Here is a 19,855-nt window from a genome sequence, read left to right as displayed (position 1 = left end):
ATATGCACTACTAAATGTGCTAATGGCAGAGAAACAACTTGCCATTCCAGGAAATGCTAACTAACATTAGCATTCATGGCAGACTCTGCTATTGAAATTCAGCTTTAGCGTAGCAGAGAGAAAGGTGGGATGATGTGAGTAGCATGTACATGTGCATGATTGACAGAGCTAAGACGCTGGGTGCTAATAAATCGGTTCTGATTTTCTTAATGGGTGATCGGCTGATATTTACATAAGTTTCTGATCTTATCTACATTTGCAAAGGTATGAGAATCAGCCACTGCTCCCTTTTGGTCTGCTGTGGGAGAGGACTGACAGACAGAGAGGTTATGTCTTCACATTAATGGTTTACTGAAATCAGGGCCTTGTTGTCAACTTAGAGAATTTTAGACAAAATATCAGTATTGGTCAAAATCAGACTGGGCAGCTCAGGTTTTTTTAAAGATCGATGATTGGTCAGAAAACTGAAATCTGTGCACCGATAATTTTACCGTCCTTCATGTGCTCATATTTCATTTTCACATTTTGTACTTTGTGCCTCCCCCATCCCCTCTTTCCCTTTGCAGTGGCTCACTGTGCCTCCTCCAGACAGATCATCTCCCACTGGAAGAACTGCACGCGCCACGACTGTCCTGTTTGTCTGCCACTGAAGAACGCCGGGGACAAGAGGAACCCGCAGTGTGAGTGTCTGTATCTGACCAAACCAACACATCTACACTGTTTTTTATTTTGTTCCCAAATACTGTACATCTGCTTTTTTTCTATCATTTTATTAGCTTTGACTACTCCAGTAGCTTGTAGACATTTTAATTCTAAGATTGTTAAGCTTTGCTTGGTAATGGATTAGAACCAACAACCTCATTTTCACCTCACTTGTAAACTCTGCTTTTTTAGAAGCTTTTGCATAGACGTTTTAAATGTATTTGTTGAAATCACTGTTGTTGATGCTTTCGAGCAGAGGAGATAAATAATCACTGATCCAATATTATTCTTGCTGTCCTCACAGCTCTGCTGAGTGCAGCAGGTTCAGGACTGGGAAGCTCGCTGGGTTCGGTCCCTGGTGGTCAGCCCAGTACTCCCAACATCAACCCTCCCAGCCAGATTGACCCCAGTTCAATAGAGAGAGCCTACGCCGCCCTGGGTCTCACCTACCAGGGAAACCAGATCCAGGGTCAGACTGGTCCACCCAACGTGGCCAGCCAAGGTCAGGCCGGCATGAGGCCTCTGAACCCAATGAGTAAGTTAAACAAAACAAGCTAAGCTAACAAAAAACGTCCAAGTAATTCCAGAATAATCTGTTCTCTACTTGGTTTCAGGGCTGGGCAATTATCGCATCGTTCATAATTTATTGTGATAAATTTGTCAGAAGAATTTATATGTATGGTTATGATAAATTCCAATTAATGATGTTTAAACCCCCCCCAAACTGTCACTTTTGTCAGTTTTACTATTTCTCCACTGAAATGAAAACGTCAATAAATATCAGTAAATTTGAAAATAATGTGTGATACAAATAACACTTCTTTATGTCACTGAAAAACATGCCGCACCATCATCCTCAAACTACTTGCTGTCGTCTTCTTCGTGGTTTGCACCAACATCTGGTTGTTGATCATGTGACTCGTGAAGAAAGTGTTTCTGTCACAGTTCAACAAAATAAACCACTTTTAATACAGCCAGAAACACCCTCTCACCCTAACGCCAACACGTTTTATGAAAAACCGAAATATTTTCAAAATTTCTATTAAGCAAATTTATTTTCGAAATGTCAAATTGTGCAATTATATGTACAATGAAAACACACTTAAGGTCATACAGTTACCTAGAAGTGAGGAAATAAATACTTCATATCGTCACTTTTATCGTTATCGCAATAGTACGGCAAAATATTGTGATAAAACCTTTAAGTCCGTATTGCCCACCCCGACCTGGGTAATCCCTCATTGCCAAAATCCTCCAGAAAATTTAGATGAAACTGAATTATTTAGAGTAAAACTGCAGACAAAAGTCATCCAATAAGAGAGCGTTCTGTTAGGAAAGAAGAAATGACATCAGAGTTGTATAAAGCCAATCTCTTATTTGTGTAGGTGTGAATCCGATCGGGGTCAACGGCGGCGTGGGCGGCCCCCCTCAGAGTCAACAAGCCAGTTTACTACAGGACACCATGATGCATCTTAATGTGAATAACCAAAGGTAAGAAATGGCACCACGATGTGTGATGAGCAGTTTAACTTAAAATATCAAGAAATCAGTTTAATGATACTCCATTTTGTTTTTTTAAATATTATTTCCAGTTTGATGAATGATGCTGTGGGAGTCGGATCCATGCCCACAGCAGCCCCTCCCTCCGCCACAGGGATAAAGAAAGGCTGGCATGAAGACATCACACAGGACCTCCGGAACCACCTGGTGCACAAGCTGTAAGAGTCACCAGCAAAACACCACACACTTTGACTTGTGTCACCACTTCGAAAACCCTTTGAGATTTTCTACGTTTTGTCACGTTAAAAGCACAAACATCAACTTATTTTATTAGGATTTCATGTAAATACTCCAAATTAAAGTGGCACATCACTGTGGAGTGGATTGGAAATGACGTCTGATTTTTCTGAGATGTTTGGCAAGAAAAGTCTGATAAGTGTGGCGTTTATTTGCATCCAACTCCCTGAGTCAACACTTTGTGGAAGCGCCTTTCAATGTCTCCAGCAGCTCTGCACGCTATAGTTTTATTTCATTTATTTATTTTTTGCTCTTTTTAGTTTCTGAGTAACTTTCTATTAAAAGCCTTTCCACAGTTTCTTATCTGGATTCAGGTTTGGACTTTGACTAGGATATTTAAACACATGATTGTGCTGTAATCTAAACCATTACATTGTAGCTTAAACTACTTTTCCTAGTATTTAACTCCATCCATTTAAGTACTGTAGCCAACTTGCACGTTTCTACCAAAGGGAAAAAAAAAACAGCATCTTCATGATGCTGCCACCCCCTTCCATTTTGAGATGATTGATTGAACCATTCTAGCTTCAATTTAAACTTTATTTCTAACTCGTCTGTGTTCCTTCGTCGTGTTGATGCGGTGTGAGTTACTCACAGGTGGATTTTATTCACTAATTTTATAACTTCTGAAATCAGTTGATTGCACTACATTTTATTCAGGGATACTACAGTTTAGGGCTTGAATACAAATTCATGCCACACTGTAAATTCAGAATTTTAATTGTGAACCTTTGAAACCCATGCATCAGTTTCCTTCCACATGACAACTATCCACAGCTTTCCGGTAGTCAGTCACAGACTCTGCTGTTCCCTCGTCCATTAACCTCTTCCTGTCTGCTTGTTCGCTCACAGTGTCCAGGCCATCTTTCCGACTCCGGATCCTGCCGCGCTGAAAGACCGTCGGATGGAGAACCTGGTGGCCTACGCCCGGAAGGTAGAGGGAGACATGTACGAGTCGGCCAACAGCAGAGTAAGCTGCTCTCTTCTCAACCTCACCAATTACACAAAAATAAAATATAAATGGAATATGCAGACTTCAATCTTCTTCATTGGTGGTTCTGCCGTTCTGATTTTTTCTTCTTTTTATTTTTTTCCCAGGCTGAGTACTATCACCTGCTGGCGGAGAAGATCTATAAGATCCAGAAGGAGCTGGAGGAGAAAAGACGGACTCGGCTGCAGAAACAGGGCACAGCCGGGCCCGGCATGGGTCAGTCACCAACCGGGCTGCCTCAGAGTAAGTGGACATCTAGATTCTCATGCCAGTGCCTAACCTTTTATTTCTGTTTTTACTCCGATGGGTTGCATAGAAATCTTGGGTTTGGAGTATAAATAACTGGTCGTCACAGCTGTTTTCATTTTTCTAACTTCTGCAACCTGCGCCTCAGTAAATCAACTCTGCAGTTCTACTTTCTCCCATTTTGCACTCATGGGTGTCGCTGTCTATCTCCTTTCTGCAGACGGCCCTCTCTCTGATCCATCCATGGTGCGGCCGCCTGTACCCAATCAGATCAACAGGATGCAAAACCCAGGTAGGGAACTTCCTCGAAGGATTGTTTTATCTGCTCAGATAAGATTTAATTTCACAAAAAAGTCAATTTTCCACTAAACAATTTTTTATTACTAACATTATGTGGGTGTTTTTGTCAGGTATGAACCAGTTCAATCAGATGGGGATGCCAGCTATGGGTCAGAGGTCAACACCGCCTCTTCCTATGGGAGCATCTGGCAACCAGGTCAGCGCTTTGCTCTGTTTTGTTTTAAGCTACAGCTAGTAGAGCCATTTATTGTTTCTTGGACATCTCCATAGAGATGACTTTTTAATCAAAGACAATTAAAAAAAGTTTTGTTGTTTTTTTTACACATTTATTAATTTAGCTTGGAATGGTTGGGCCCAGAGTGGGACAGCCCAACGTCAACACAATGCCGACCCAGTATCTGTCCCATGGACAGTTTCCTGGGTCGGGACCTGGAGTTGGAGCACCTCAGCCTGGACTGGCCCAGCCTGGAGCCCAGGGCGGGATGGTACAGGTAGGGAGACTCACATTCCTTTAATTCTTCCCTGTCTGCCATGTTTATTTACTCCGAACTCATGTTTGGTCTTGACATTATTGAGAGGTTTTGTGACATTCTCTATCTGAAATCTGAATGGTGGTGAGTGAAATCAGTTCACAGGTGTGTCACTCCTGTCTTGTGGCTCGGCACCAAACACTGTACAAGCAAACCTGCAATAGCTAAGATTTTTTTTTTATCATGTTCGTGGTTTCTTAGGTTTTTAAAATCGGACGCTTGAACCAGACGTTAGTTTTTCTTTAACTGAGTATATGCTGAGAATATGACAAACATTTTCAATAATCTCTTCATTTAAAAAAAAAGAGAAAAGAAATCACCACCTCCCAAAGTTGTTTTAGGAAAAAAAACTTTTGGGAAAAAAATGACTTGTACTACATGTAGTTTATTTTTTTCGCAAGACTTTTCTGTCAGGCAAAATTTTGAGTCGCATTCTTCATCCTGTTCTGTAACTTGAGCCGACCGAGGCTACCGCTAGTTAGCTTGTTGGCGTCCATCCTGGGTGCAGATTATCGGCAAGTTTGTCTTCGCCATTGGTTCACTTCTGTTGCCAGCCCATATGATGTTTCATTGACACTATAGTATAAAATATGTTATTGTCTTTTGTACATCACAGCTCTTAGATTTCATTCATTGTGGTCTTAAAAAATCTTTAAAAGTTTTAAATATGAGCTGGTGAACCCTGTCCTCCTCCTTCTCCCTGTAGGCCCAGATGGGAACTCCTCCGTCTCTCTCCGTGGCCAGTCCTCTGGCACAGCCCGGTTCAGTGGGCGGTCCCAGTGGGGTCCCCACTGTGGGGCCCATGGGTCCCCAGAGCGTGGGAGGCGGCGGTCCCAACGCATCTCTTGGCACCCCCGCTCCATCCGTAACCTCATCTAACTCCAACCAGCAAGCCAACTCCATGCCCCACCTGGGACCCATGCGTGGCAGCTCACCCTCCCCGGCACACAGTCGCTCCCCAACGCCCCACCAGACACCCCCCAGACTAGCGGGCTCCCAGACGCCGCAGCCACACACCCCCAACGCTCCTCAGCTGGCGGGGCCCCCGCTGGCCCTTCAGCAGAATCAACTCAGCCAGGGGCCTGGCTCCAACAAGCCCCTCCAGCAGCAACACATGGGGCCCTCGGGTTCAACCACTCCGTCTCATCCCGGACTAGCCCCCAGCTCCACGCCGCATGCCGCTCAGCTGCCCCGCACTCCGGTTAGTTAGAGCTGCAGCTCCTCCTGTTCTAAAGGAAATAATTTGATCTTATTAGTTTAAGTTTTATTTGCAAGACGTTGCTCTTTTTATTTCAAGTATAAATCTATCCAGTCCAATCATAAAGCAGGGCTGGGTCATAAATCGATTTCATCGATTCATTGAGTTTTTGGCTATTGTAGATTTAATTTTTTGAAAATCAGGATTTTTTTTTCATAAAAAAAATCTAGTTTCAGTAGTACAGTCTCAGTCTGTCACAACAAGCAATAAATCAATTAATTGCATGATAAATTAAATGAGCTCCATATTTTCCATTCTGATGAATATTTTTTAAAGGGCAATTTTGTTTACAGAAACATAATAATTAATTATTTTTTTTATGGTTTTGGTCATGTGTGGTTTTTATTTCCACTTTATTTATTGTTCTTTGTTGTTATATTTTGTTTTGGATATTTAAAATATTTTCCAGTTTCAGTGTTAAGTGTTCTGTACAAAATTACAACAAAAGTTAGTTGATCTCTGAGAGGATGAACTTGCATTATTTTGCCGTTATTATATCAGTTAATCTCAAAATGACAATATTATCATTTATCTCAGTAATTTCTAGGACAATCTATTAGGGCTGTTGTAAACGAATATTTTAGTAATCGAGTAATCTATCGATTATTCTTACGATTAATCGAGTAATTGGATAAAAAAGAGCTCAAATAAAACTTTGGTAAATCTAACATAACAGCAGTTTTACTATTGGATATCAACATCAGTCTAATTTTACACATTTGAGCTTCCCTAACATAACATAACTTTTCTGTAGCTTAGAAAATTAACCTGTAACAATAATAGCTCACTTTCTAAGTTAACCTGAAAAAAAGTTATACAAGAATCTGAAGTTATATTCAATTTAATAATAAAGAGGCAGGCTCACAAATATGCTAATGAAGAAATGTCTATACTCCAGCTTTTAGTTTATGTATTCACCTTCAGTCAATTTAATAGATGAACTCTCACCTTGCCCAGACATTTATAGTTTTTGTGTTCATGTTGGCGACGGGATTTAACACCTTCGTTCGTCACACACAGAAACATCTACTAGTTACGTTGAGACTCCCTGTTGAGACTGGGATGATATGAAAAAATTTTTCCGGTTCATCCGTAAAGCTACACTTACGTTAATCATCTAATGCGCAGCCGCCCGCAGCGTTCAGTCTATCGGCTCACCTGTATAAATACACCTGCAGCGCTGCACCCCGCTGTTCGCTCTGAACCAGCAGCTCCAGGAGGAGAAAAGCTGCCGTACTCCAGGCATCGCTCCCGTCATTTTAAAGATGCTTATTGGTCCCCCGAAAAATGACAAAAACCCGGACATTATCATCAATCAATAAAATCTTTCCAGGCTGAACTTGAAAACTGGATGTTATGCTGCTAACACTTAGCTTTTGTTGCCAACTCAGGCGGAAGTGAGAATTCTGCACATCGCTAATAATAACCCAGCCGGAACACGGTGCATTAAATAACGAAGCTTCAAGGCAGATAATTGTTCCTCAAGGAATTTTAATAATCGAGGTACTCGAGTCGTTCGAGGAATCGTTTCAGCCCTACAATCTATCATCCTAGAGTTTATGACGGTCGTAAACTCGCCCAGGGCGGCCATCTTGTGTTATAAGTGTGTTTCACAGCAGTAGCAGTAGAGTTGACCTTTGAATTCAGGTCAACTCGAGATGAGAATATCAGGTCCAGGCTAAGACTTTACAAAAGTAAAGTTGTAATATCAAGAAAACTAACTGATAATTTTATAAGCATTTTATTAGTAACTCCTACTCAAAAAAAATGAAATGAGGAATGTTGATAAACTTGTAAAGTTGTTGCTTGGTAACAAATTTTCAGATATGCTAAAAGATGACGTATTTTCATTTCAGCATCAAATTATTAGCAGCAACAGAACTTTAAAACGATTGAGGAAACGACCGGGTTCATTTAGATGAAATAATCAAATGGTCACAATAGATCTTAGTAGCTGTAGAAGCTGTTTTTCTTATTAAAACAACTTTTTCTTCCTTATAATTTTAAGACGTTCTGGTAAAATTCCGTCTTTATTCTGCCAATATTTTAGCTATAGTCCCATAATTCAAACAAAAATCCTCAGAACCAGCCCTCATACTTTGTCGCCACTTTTTGTAAGTATTTTCTGTTAATTTAATCCAATTAACTGGAGTCTGTCTGTAATGGTCCCTGCAGCTGTCCCAGAAGGGCTCGTTCCCAGCAGACAGCCAGGCCATGACGCCGGCCTCCGTCGGCAGTCTGGACGCCGCGTCCCAGCAGCCGCCGCTGGACGCCTCCGCCACCAAGATGGAGCCCAAGGCAGAAGTGAAGCACGAGGATGAGGAGGAGGAGAGCGACTCGGGTAGTTGCTCCAAAGGGGGGAAGCTGAGCAACCACAAAGCAGAGGAAAAACCCATCAAACTAGAACCTAAGAAGGAGGAGTGTTCCGGAGACGGAGGGAAAGGAGTCCCCATGGACACGTCCAAGCCGTCAGCGGCCATGAAGACCGAAGTGAAGAAGCCAGAGGAGAGTTTGGAGGCAGCTGCTCCACAGGCTCCTGTGAAGAAGAAGAGTAAGGCGTTGTTTTACAGAGCTGAAAATACTACGTCACAGACTAGTTGAGTTAAATTTCACTTTTTTCCCCTCTCCATAATTTCATAGTCTTCAAGCCGGAGGAGCTTCGTCAGGCCCTCATGCCCACGCTGGAGTCTCTCTACCGACAAGACCCAGAATCTCTCCCGTTCAGAATGCCTGTGGACCCAAAGCTGCTCTGCATACCTGTACGTATTCTGCGTGAGAACGATGTCCAATGTCCTCAACCTGTTCTCTCTCATAACTACCATAACTACCAGTTCCATGTTCCTACTATAGCTGCGTTTCCTCTAGAGGTGGGCGGATCCATCCAAAATATCAATAACATCAATACCAAGTCGGTATTAGCATTAGCCTGCTAAGATTGATAGTTTAAAATTCCATCTTGAAATTTTATTTAGGCTTTGTATTCTCAACTCTACCTCAGAAATAATTTTGTTTGTTGTTTTGTTTCTTGGCTTTCACTCAAATGATCATTTTTCCACTTTGTTTAGGAAAAATGCACAAAAATCATGTTAATATGTGATAAAATTATTTTGTAGCTACATATATAGACTTTGTCCAAATTCTGTCCCAGAATTTATTATTCGAATTATTTGAACAAAATAATTCAAAGAAAATAGGAACAACAAAAACGCCAGTAGTTTGATTATATATCAATATCAAACTTGAATAAAAAGTATCGGTATCAGCGATACAGGCCCTGTTTTTACTTGGTATTGGATTGATATCTAAATATGTAGTATTGCACATCTTTTTTCCCCATTAACCACACAGCTGCACTAATTGGAATCACAAGAATTCATTTGCTTAATAGAAACAGCCGTTTCCAAAAGAGTCAAACGTTTTGCCGTTACCGTGAGTTTTTTTTTTGCCGCATCAAAGCTACAATAGAAAGACTTTTTTCGCAGCACAAGTCAAAAACCGGATTTCACTGCTGGTCAAGAAGACAAAACAACAATAAGTAGTTGGAGGATCATGTTTCTTAATGACTTATCACATACACAAATTTATTCATTGATTTCAATTGTGTTTCTTATTTAATGGAAACACAGTGTATCACCACAGTGTATTTTTGAAATTAGCGGAATATCGACAAAGTTTTGCAAACATTTGTAATGGAAACAAAGCTTCTGTCTGGACTGTGTCAGCATGTGTCTAATGACATTTCCTCTGAAACATTTGGACAGGACTACTTTGACATAGTGAAGAACCCGATGGACCTGTCCACTATCAAGAGAAAGTTAGATACAGGTGAGTGTCTGTCTGTCTGTCTGCTGGAATACATAACTTATCAGAGTATTTCTACACCTTGAACCACAAACTTCACTATATTTATTTTCCAAATTCCACTTTTTCCACTTGAATTTTTTAGAATTCCATTTTTTTCTTATTTAACCATATTTACTAGCTCAAGGAGTACTTGATTACAGTGTGAATAGAAAAAATAGAAAATAGATGGACCATATCGATGAGTAGAGGTCAACATTTCCTGCTATTCTGTATCACAAATGAACCACTGTTGTGGTTTTACAAGCTGCTAAAGAGTTTCCCCTTCATTTTTTCCTATTTTGATCATTATGAGCAAAACTAAGAATCTTGTTCTTAAAGTAAAAGAGAATATCCCTTATTAAAATACTTTAGAGTTGATCAGAATGCTAAAAAAAACACAAAACTAAATAGTAAAAGCTCATGCCCTGAAGAACAGGACCTTTTGTTCATTTTTATTTCTTCCATCTCCAGTGAAGTGATGACTGCCAGCGTTTTGCTGCTTAGCTCCCACGTTCGCATCCACTGAACATGAATATTGTGGATTCCATTTTGTTTAGTTAATTCTGCCTGCGTTTTCCACACCGTGAAAATTATACACATCTCTATATTACTTGGATTTGAAGCGATAAACCGATGCAAGTTGCCTCGGAGAACTGTGAAGTAAGACGGAAAATCTGATCCTCCTTTTAAAATATTCGACAACTTTCACCCCCCTCTGCTCTGGTACCCCTAAATAAATTTTTGTGTAGTCAGATGTTGGTCAGTAAATGGAGCTCCTGACTGGTGGATGGTGACCAGAGCATACAGTTGATGCCCATAGGAATGGTTTGGAACAAAGCATTGTCAAGCGTTAGAATGGCCTAATTAAAGTCCAGAGCTAAATCAGGTGGACTGAAAACTAATCCATACCACATTTATTTGTTGATATTTTAGAGAAAAAAAATAAAACTGCTGTTGAGATATTTGTTATGAGATATTTTGTGTTGGTCTGTCACATAAAATACACTAAAGTTTGAGGCTGTAATGTGACAGACTGTCAAGAAAATCCGAGCTCATCCCACTTCCCCATGCTGGAGATTTTAGTTTAACAGTAATAATAAATAAAGTTACCTTTAAAATGAATCACTCAAGTGACATCAAGGCCCAACAGTAGACTTAAGTGTCAATAAAATAAATCTGGTTGTGTGTGTTGTTTTTGTCTCATGCAAACTTTGCTTTAATTCTACTTTTTTCTATCTAATCATAAGAAATCATAGTCAGTCAGAGAGAGTCATTAAACAGGAAAAGCAGGTTTCCTGGAAAAAGAGGAAGTAAGGTTCCAGCCTGCAGATTTATAAAAATAGCTGAGACTATTCCTTATTTCAAAGCATGAAAGTTTTAAAGAATGAAATCTAAACATTTTGAGTAATTTGATAAGATTCAAAGTAAAATACTTATATTAATATTGGTTTACTTATAATAATACTTACTTACATTTGTGGGAACACTTACAAGAAAAACAAGTAACTGTAACTTTGGTATCAAATAATTAGAATCATGGATTATTCTTGGTTTCTTTTCAGAAAAAAACATCTGTAATAACTCACATTAAGATTATAATAAGAGTAATTAATAAGTTATGGTTATAAAATTATAAATGAATGCTAAATCAGAGAAGCTAAAGAAAATAAATGTGATATAAATGTGATTTTGACATTGAACTTGACATGGTGTAAAAAGGTGTAACTGCAAGTAAACATCACTGATATGTTGGAGGTAGATGGTAGGTGAAAGGTGAAAGGTTAAGGGAAAAAGGGGAACTAACAGGAGAGCAGAGATGACCAACGCTTTATTTAGGAACAGATTGTTGAACAACGTAAACGTTTCAGAGAAAAGGTCGTGCAGGCAAGGGACATAGGAGGTTGATCAACCCTGAGACATTAGCACAGACATCAGGAAATGTCTCTAAGACAGTGATGGATATGAGATCATCTGTCTAAGCAGTCAGCCAATGAAACAAGCACAGCAACAGTGCTAGCCAATGCAAATGCACCAAAAGGGTGGATAAACCCTATAAAAGGTGGGTGCAAAAGAGGAACCTTTGGTTGGATCCTCCAGGCAGCTTCGAGCCAAGATCGAGACGGACAAAGAACTCTGCAGCTGAAGAAGAGCCGGGGCCACAGAGCCGAAGACTGTTCTGCGCATGGGGACCAACCCGTCAGCCCCACAACCTGTGGCTTCAAATCGCACTTCTCTCATCAGCTGGGTTCAGACCCCAAAGACAAAGATGAAGACAAAGGCAAAGACCAAGGCAAAGAACAAAGGCAAAGAAGAAGAACTGATGCCTTCCTTCCTGCAAGTCCTGTGTGACCTCACCATCCATGCAGAGAAGAAGCTCATCAGACCTACAGAGATCCCTGCCTTCATCGATCAACTTCCTCCTCCTGCTGCAACACCTTCTTCATCATCAGGCCAGGTCTGGGGTTCGAAACGCCAAACTCCGTCCGTCTCTCTCAAAGGTTCCCTTTTTTAGTTCTCAGTGTCAGCAGTAGGGAAAGACAGACTAGATGATTGATTTTACTTATTTGATTATTTCTGCTACTGAATTAAGCTGTACTGACCCTTGCACAACAACAAGACGGTGGAAAAAAATTCATGACTAATGCACAACTCAGCATGTCCTGTCAAGTGACAGCAAAACGTCAAAGTTACTTAACCAATAAGTGATCCCCTCCCTTTATATTTTAATGTAAAGTTCTTCTACTAACCAGAGAGTCATTTAAACCTCTGGATCTATCAGTGATCACGCACTAACTGACCAGCCGGGGTTTGGCTCTGTCTTTGTGGCGTTTGTGTCGCTGCAGGTCAGTACCAGGACCCGTGGCAGTACGTGGACGACATCTGGCTGATGTTCAACAACGCCTGGCTGTACAACCGCAAAACGTCCCGCGTCTACAAGTACTGCTCCAAGCTGGCCGAGGTGTTTGAGCAGGAGATCGACCCCGTCATGCAGGGCCTGGGCTACTGCTGCGGCAGGAAGGTGTGTAGGCACACAGTTCTTCTTTCAGCAGGAAATATTGCAAAGTATTTGTCTTTTATCAAACACTTTTTGCTTTCTCTTTGATTCCATAGTTAGTTAGGCCAGACCTGTCAACTGACGTTTAGTTAGAAAAAGGTTTTAGAGAACGAAAACCTTCTTTTTATTCATTGATTATACCTGGATTGATAAAAGTGGGACCCAAATTCTGCTTTTATTGCTGAGGATTAGCTGAATTTATTCTTTTATGTTTTGTCCAAGCCCAAAAGAATTTTCAAACTGGAAGCTTTTCTTTCAATAATGTGCAAAATCCCTTTTAAGGTTTGGATCTACAGTGATTTAAACAAAACAAGACAAACAACAAAAAAACAGACTTCTTGTTTCTTTAAAATTGTTGTATGCTCAGTTTGTTGTTGAGCCTGTTCAACTAAAAAGATATATATATATATATATATATATATATATATATATATATATATATATATATATATATATATATATATACTGTATATACTATGTTTGTTTTGTCGTTTTAGTTCTTTTTAAAAAAAGTAATTTTTTGGCTCAGAAATCACATGTCCCATGTGACAAAAGGTTTAGACTGTTTGGTCACACAAAAGCGAAAGGAGACAAAGTTTAGACAAACAAACAATAAAAACGGCAGGAAATAAGCAGAATAAAATGAAATACCCAGTCAAACCTCGGTGACACCAACCAGTTCTTGCATATACAAAACATTGTTTAATTTAACCATTCATCCATTTCTTTATATCCTTTGAGTTTTCTAATTGTTTTAGAAGCTTTTGTTTTCTGTGAATCTGTGGACAAGTCGTTTCCTCCGCTAATGAAACCTGATCCGGCTCTCAAATGCAAAACTGAAGTCTGCTTCGCCTGTGACGTTGGTTCATAACTAATTTTAGTCAGGGCCATACTACTGCAGTATCATGTTTCACTTTTTATTGGGGGGGGGTCTATTTTTGTTTTTAAAGACAAATACCTAAACTTAGTGTGTGTATGAGGAAAGCCTGGATGAATGGTCTACATTTAATGACTTAATATTAGACATGTTGGCCCTAATGGCAGACTTTTCAAAGTTGATGTTTGGATTAGTCTTCTTCCTATTTTACTTATTATAACTGAGTGCATTCGCTAAATGCTTTTTAAAATGACAGCATTTTTAGTTGAAGGTGTCTACTTGATCCCTGACGACGTTATCCTTTAAACTTCAAGTTGTAGAGAGCCATCAGATTGACATGTCCCCTGTCCTCTTGTCTTGTGTCCATCAGCTGGAGTTTTCTCCGCAGACACTGTGCTGCTACGGGAAGCAGCTGTGCACCATTCCCAGAGATGCCGTTTACTTCAGCTACCAAAACAGGTATGTAGAGGAGATGATTATTGAATAACACAGGGTCGGGTTTCACCTAGGTATTTTGACTGGTAAAATTACTACTAGTAATCAACTATATGTATTTACATGAGTGTTCTATGTATATGTTGAGTTGATTTATGGTTTCCCTGAACATTTCACTTTATGTTCTCCATTTCTATTAACCTCCCTGTGATTTTTGACGCACTGGCATTTTAACAGTCAGTCCTACGATCACATTCTTTATGATTTTCTGAAACCTCAAAGAATAATTGTTAATTAATAATTAATTAACAACGATAACAATTTTTATGGACAATAAATTGTCCTAGGAGTTGTGGGGTAAACAATAATATTGTTGTTTTGAGACCATTTTCAAGTAATGTGATGGTAACGGCACAATAATGCAAGAATACGCTGTCAAAGAGCAATAAACTTTTAATTTTAATGAACATTTAACACCGGAACTGTAAGGCATTTTAAATATACAAAATAAATAAACAAAACAACACAAACAATAAATAAAATGAATTATCAAGTGTCTGTAAACAAAATAGTTCTTCCAAAAAAAAGGGCTAGTTGAGACCAAAGCAGACTGAAGACTTTTATCATCCAATTTTTGGTAGAAAGAGAGAAAAATGATAAATCATGCAAATGGAAATAGTTGAGCGATTCATTGATTTATTGCTTATTGAAGCAGGCCAAAACACAGCTACTGTTTACCAATGTGAAGCAGCAAAGTGGAGAAAATTTGTAATTTTTCTGCTGCTATTTACACTTTATACAATGTCAACAGTCTGCAGTTTAATGCAGCTAGCTTGGCTAGCATCACTAAAACAGTGATCAGAGTTTGTATTGAAGGTTATCCTGCAATAGTCAGCCCCGCCCACTCCTCACTACTCCCCAGGGCTGCCTACTGACCAGTTCTCCGTCTAACAGGTCCGGAAAATCTCTGAGTCCTGGGTATTACCCTAAGAGTACTCTATAAGAGATAATCTATTTAAACTGGTAGCGAAAGTGACTCGTCTAGCTCTAACTACCTCCAATCCAGAAGTTATGACCCTTTACAGTTAAGAAACAATCAGCTGAGTAGCCCTCGCAGCTGCATAATTCCAATAACCACTTCTGTTAACGGTAGCCCACTTTCTAAATCATAACTTGCACTTGGAACCGGCTAGATTATGTTTAGTGACTTAGAGGTAAGTCCCAGGGTCATTATTTACTCTCACCAAAGGAAATTATGAAGCCTCCTATTTACTGGAATCATGTACATTAGTTTTACCTTGATTAAAAGAACTGGACAAAGATTAAATGACTCTATTAATTCCAATGTCCACCAACCTCATCAGAATTTTGTGGTATAAATTTATTAAGCAAGCTTAAGCAGGGATATGCGACATACAAATCAATTATCAATCGTATATAGATCAAAAACAGTGTAATAAAATTTACATGTACAATCCCACTACTCTGTCTCCTTTCCCTAAGAATTAAGTCGCAAGTTCTGAAATGGAATTTCAATGAGCAGATTCAACTCATACCCAGACGATGATGGATCTTTTGGCAACAGGAATTTCTTGCATCCTTGGTTGAGGTCTTTGTCTCGTGTGGAAAAATCCTCCTTAGAAAGGAAACAAAGCAGAACGGGTCTGAATCCTTTTTGCAAGACCCAGTTCTTCCTCCTTGTGGGACCTTTGTCCTTCCTCCAAGTCCTGCTGCAGAGTTTGAAAGTGCTGAGTTGAGACGAGACCGTCTGTCAAATAAAGAACTAGAGATGGGGCAACGGGACCCAGTCCTTTCTTCGCGGTGTGAAGTCTGAGCTTCCCCGTAGTTCTGAAGTGCGGTCCGTGTTTCAATCTGCTCCTGCATGCTATTGCAGGTGTTGTCTCTTCTTCTCCGCCGCCGGACTGGGAACGGTTGGTTCCTCTTTTCAGCCCCTTTTTATGCCTCTCCTCACCATGTGTGTGTATGGGAAGGTTTGGCCTACGTGACTTCCTTCACGGCCGCTGTGTCTCATGAAAAAGTCCCCACATTTCCCAACCTGCTTGCCGACCACAGTGGAATTTCCCGTACTTCCCCTTTCTTCCTGTGCTTCTTGGCCATCTGTTCAGAACTGCTTGCGACATTTCCTGTTCTCAGAGCTGTACTGCACATTCGTCTCTTCTATATTCTATAACTCACTTCATCTATTAAAACTCAGTATCCACATTCAACTTGTTGTTAAATTGATTTCAGATGATTATAACTTCATATTCATTGACAATAAATCACATCTTTTCCTTGTTGTTAATCATTAACATAATCATTACATATTTAAATCATTACAGATCATTAATCAGAGATGCTTTGCAGAAAGTTATTGAGTGATTACTTATATTCATGTTATTCAGAGATGCTTTGCAGAAAGTTATTGAGTGATTACTTATATTCATGTTATTCAGACTTACTCAACTTAATTAACTTTTAATCAAACTACAGGATCACTTTATTTCTTCCAAGCCATTATGCATCTTTTTCTGCGTGTGCCTGGAAAGATCTCATACCCTTATGCCAGTTTTCTTGACACCCCCTCCATGAGATCGGACGGTGCTGCGCAGAAAACACAGAGTCCAAAGTCAAAAGAGATCAAGTCCATCACCACAAGTGGCAGTGAGGATGTCCCGCTCATAGCAGGTAACCGGAGACGATGAAGGTGTCCAGGAATCAACAACCACATACTCCGACAGATTGGATGGCGGAGAAAGCCAGTGTTCTGCACCCAAATCGTTGTCAAGGGTAGTTTCACCTAAGACGGAAAGGGTGGAACGGTCCAGCGGAGGCTGCAGAGGCGAAGGCAAGTCCATGCCAAAGTCTGGCAGCGCGGACGGGTTGTTGCAGTAGCCTTCCAATTCTGCCAGCAGATTCTGGAAATCCATATCACTTGGTGATGGAGATGAAGGGGAAAGGATGTCCTCAGTCTGGCATGCTTGGGGAGATGAACTGAGGTTCTCAGTTTGGGTACCTCTCTCGTTAGTCGCACTGCTGGCTTGGCATCCGACGTCGATAAACAAATCTGGAGACACGGGACGTGTAGGCGGAAGGTAGTCGCCCACCGCCACAATTCGGCCGTCCAACAGATGTAAAGTTGGGAGGCATTGCCGAGTAATTTGGTGTTCCCATAACTTATGAATCACGGGCAGCCGTAGTCCCGTATACAACGGAGATGTTGTGAAGTCGTCGTCGTCTAGGCCAAACGCAGAGGTCCACACGATTTTGTGCACCCGTTCCAGGGATCTAGATGTGGAATCCGCTATGTAGGGCAAATCCTCCAGCCCTGTGGCGCAGAGGATTGCCGTTACATTGTTAAGATTGGCGCTCACGCATTTGTGACACCAGCGGGAAGACGATGCAACCCAAATGAATCCATAAGATTCTGCAGTTATTCCACATCCCACACAGCAGGTTGATGCCTGAGGAGAAACAGTAACCCAGGTAACTTCATGATCAGTGGTTATTGATTAACTACATGTACTTACAACGACGAAAATGCAAAAGCGAAAGCTGAGAGAGTAGGCTGGTTTAAGCCCGTGTGCCGGCGTATTTTGCGAGCCAAGGTGAATTAATCACAGGAGCCGGAATGTCATGATCCGGAGCGGGTTCACCTCGATCATAGACATGAGCTGAATCATGGAATATTGCCGCGTAGGTCATCAGCCATACAACAATGGCCAGGTCCGAGGTCTTACGGAGCCAGTAGAGGACCACAAGGATCCCCCAAACCGTTGCCCAAAGAGCCAGAACTATCCATTTCTGCATCCAAATTCGCCGTCCCCGACCCTTGATAGACAAGGCCTGGCGCGCTAAATAGATGAGGATAGATACTGCGAATAGGCCTTCTAGAATAGCTGTGAGGATCTTAAATGGGGCGGCTCGGGTAGCTTGTGTGCCCCCAATGACCAATTCCAGTATCAGGGCTATGGTGTCGGTGATGAGCCAGAGGCAAACCACAACGCCCCTGCGCCAATTAATGCGGGTACGGCCCATCAAGTAACAAGCAAAAAGGGATGAAGCCAACCCCCATTTGTGGAGAACGACGGGACGGAGGATCAGCTTGGCATATCCTTGTAGCGCGACGAAGATCCTCATAGGGTGTTCCTTAGGCCAAGGACCGGTGTGGCAGAAGACTACCCAGGCCAGGGTAATCCCTAAATGCTCAAGGGTACTCACTTGAATCGGTGCAAAAAGTGAGTTGGGGTTTGATGAGTTGGTTGAAGAGTTGGATGAAGAGTTGGTTTCCATGATGTCCGATGATGGTTGCTCTGGATCAGGTCTTCTCAGCAGCTGCGGTGAAGGTTGAATGGCTCGCAGGCATACGGCAGCTCTCTCTTATGCAGAAGCAGGCTCCTCCTTCGGGGGGAGGGGCTGGTAGTTCCTCCTTTTGCAACGACACAGTGCTTTTAGCCACGCCTCCAGGACGATTTTGCCGATGAGTATTGCTACGGCGACGCCCAGGAGACCTAAGAAGTATGGCCACAGCAGACTCAAAGCACTCATTAACCATTGTTCAACAACGTTGAGGCCCTCTTCCACCACATGAGCAACTTCTTCCGCAACCTCAGAAATGGCGGCCACCAATGTTGCCCCCATAGTCTCGTACCAGTAACAATCATGTTGATCAGGGCCTTCGCCACATTGCTGCCAATTCTCCGTAGTGGTGGAGCAGGTGAGATTGGAATACAAAAGGTTAGGTCCTACCCAGTCAAACCCTGAATCTATGTTGCCATCACACAGACTTTTACGGAAAGCATGTCCTTCCGCGATGGCCATAAGGGAGTCTGGGATGAACGGAACAGGGAGACCAAGTATACTCTTGCGCTTCTGGAGATGATATCCTAGAATTGCATCGGTGCAGGTTCGTCCGCTCACTATCGCCCTTCGCCATGTTCCATTGAACTTTCGCCAAGTAACCTCAGAAGAGTGAGTGTCATACTCGTCTGCATAGTGGTCCTTGCAGTAACTTTCCCAACCTCGGAGCTCTCCGCAGGGTCGTCTGGCCAAACCTATTACACATTCAAGGATATTTCTGGTGTTGTTTTTACAAGTCATGCGCCAAGGTCTTGGGCTGACGTAACTGGCCGGTCTCCAAAAAATCCCAGGCCAAATCATGCGTTCCTTAGAGTAGACCGTAGCAATGTACTGGTACTTTACCCAGTAGTTTGTTGATTCGCTAAGGCATGGTGTTACCCAGGCTTCAACCTCATGTTGTTGGAGTCCCCACCACTCGTAGTCCCATTTTCGATAGTAATCCTCGTACCAGGCTCGTAGGGCCCATTTAGCCGTAGGAGCTTTATCAGGATCAGGGCAGTTATACCTCCAGGTAGAGTGCAAAGCGTTGCCGACCTGCCAGAGGTCGCACCGTGGCGATGAGAGGGTTTTCTTCCAGCAGGTGTCATTTAGGCTCTCGAAAATTCTGTGTGCAACACACTTGTCAATTTTTGCAAAGTCCGTTTTAGGAACGGTGAGAAGGTCATCAGGAGTCGGAAGGCGCTGCGTACGCAAGTTGGCAATGTATAGATCCGTTAATCCAGTGTGAGAACGAACTGTCCCCTCTGGGAAGTCTCCCATAAAGAACGTTTGGTCTTTGGCTATGTATGTCCACGGGAACGTGTTGTTCAGCCAGGGTTCAATTTCTGTACGGTGTGGACGTGTAGAGTGCCAAAAATCAGCCCAGTACTCTTCTATGGCTGATACTATGTAATTCTGTCCTACACATTTCACAAACTTGTTCCAGAGGCAAGGATTTAACCAAAGAAAGTGGTGTTTGTAA

The 19,855-nt window shown here is 41.5% G+C and overlaps 1 protein-coding gene across 3 annotated transcripts in view; it reads left to right on the top strand.

Moving 5' to 3' along the window:
• Nucleotides 1–19,855, top strand: part of ep300a (EP300 lysine acetyltransferase a) — a 49,942-nt gene that overhangs the window by 8,055 nt on the left and 22,032 nt on the right. For 2 of the 3 annotated variants that reach the window (XM_032573507.1, XM_032573506.1), the window contains exons 5-19: nt 567–686; nt 1,007–1,237; nt 2,088–2,193; nt 2,295–2,420; nt 3,352–3,469; nt 3,598–3,733; nt 3,957–4,028; nt 4,147–4,232; nt 4,375–4,527; nt 5,273–5,767; nt 8,000–8,375; nt 8,465–8,583; nt 9,586–9,649; nt 12,511–12,686; nt 13,970–14,058. In XM_032573507.1, the coding sequence (XP_032429398.1) occupies nt 567–686; nt 1,007–1,237; nt 2,088–2,193; nt 2,295–2,420; nt 3,352–3,469; nt 3,598–3,733; nt 3,957–4,028; nt 4,147–4,232; nt 4,375–4,527; nt 5,273–5,767; nt 8,000–8,375; nt 8,465–8,583; nt 9,586–9,649; nt 12,511–12,686; nt 13,970–14,058 (2,467 nt within the window). The remainder of the gene's footprint in view (nt 1–566; nt 687–1,006; nt 1,238–2,087; nt 2,194–2,294; nt 2,421–3,351; nt 3,470–3,597; nt 3,734–3,956; nt 4,029–4,146; nt 4,233–4,374; nt 4,528–5,272; nt 5,768–7,999; nt 8,376–8,464; nt 8,584–9,585; nt 9,650–12,510; nt 12,687–13,969; nt 14,059–19,855) is intronic. The other variant, XM_032573508.1, reaches the window with a different exon arrangement.

Source organism: Xiphophorus hellerii, chromosome 10 (genome assembly GCF_003331165.1).
Source record: "Xiphophorus hellerii strain 12219 chromosome 10, Xiphophorus_hellerii-4.1, whole genome shotgun sequence".
NCBI lineage: Eukaryota > Metazoa > Chordata > Actinopteri > Cyprinodontiformes > Poeciliidae > Xiphophorus > Xiphophorus hellerii.
This window is presented reverse-complemented; position numbering and strand designations above follow the sequence as displayed.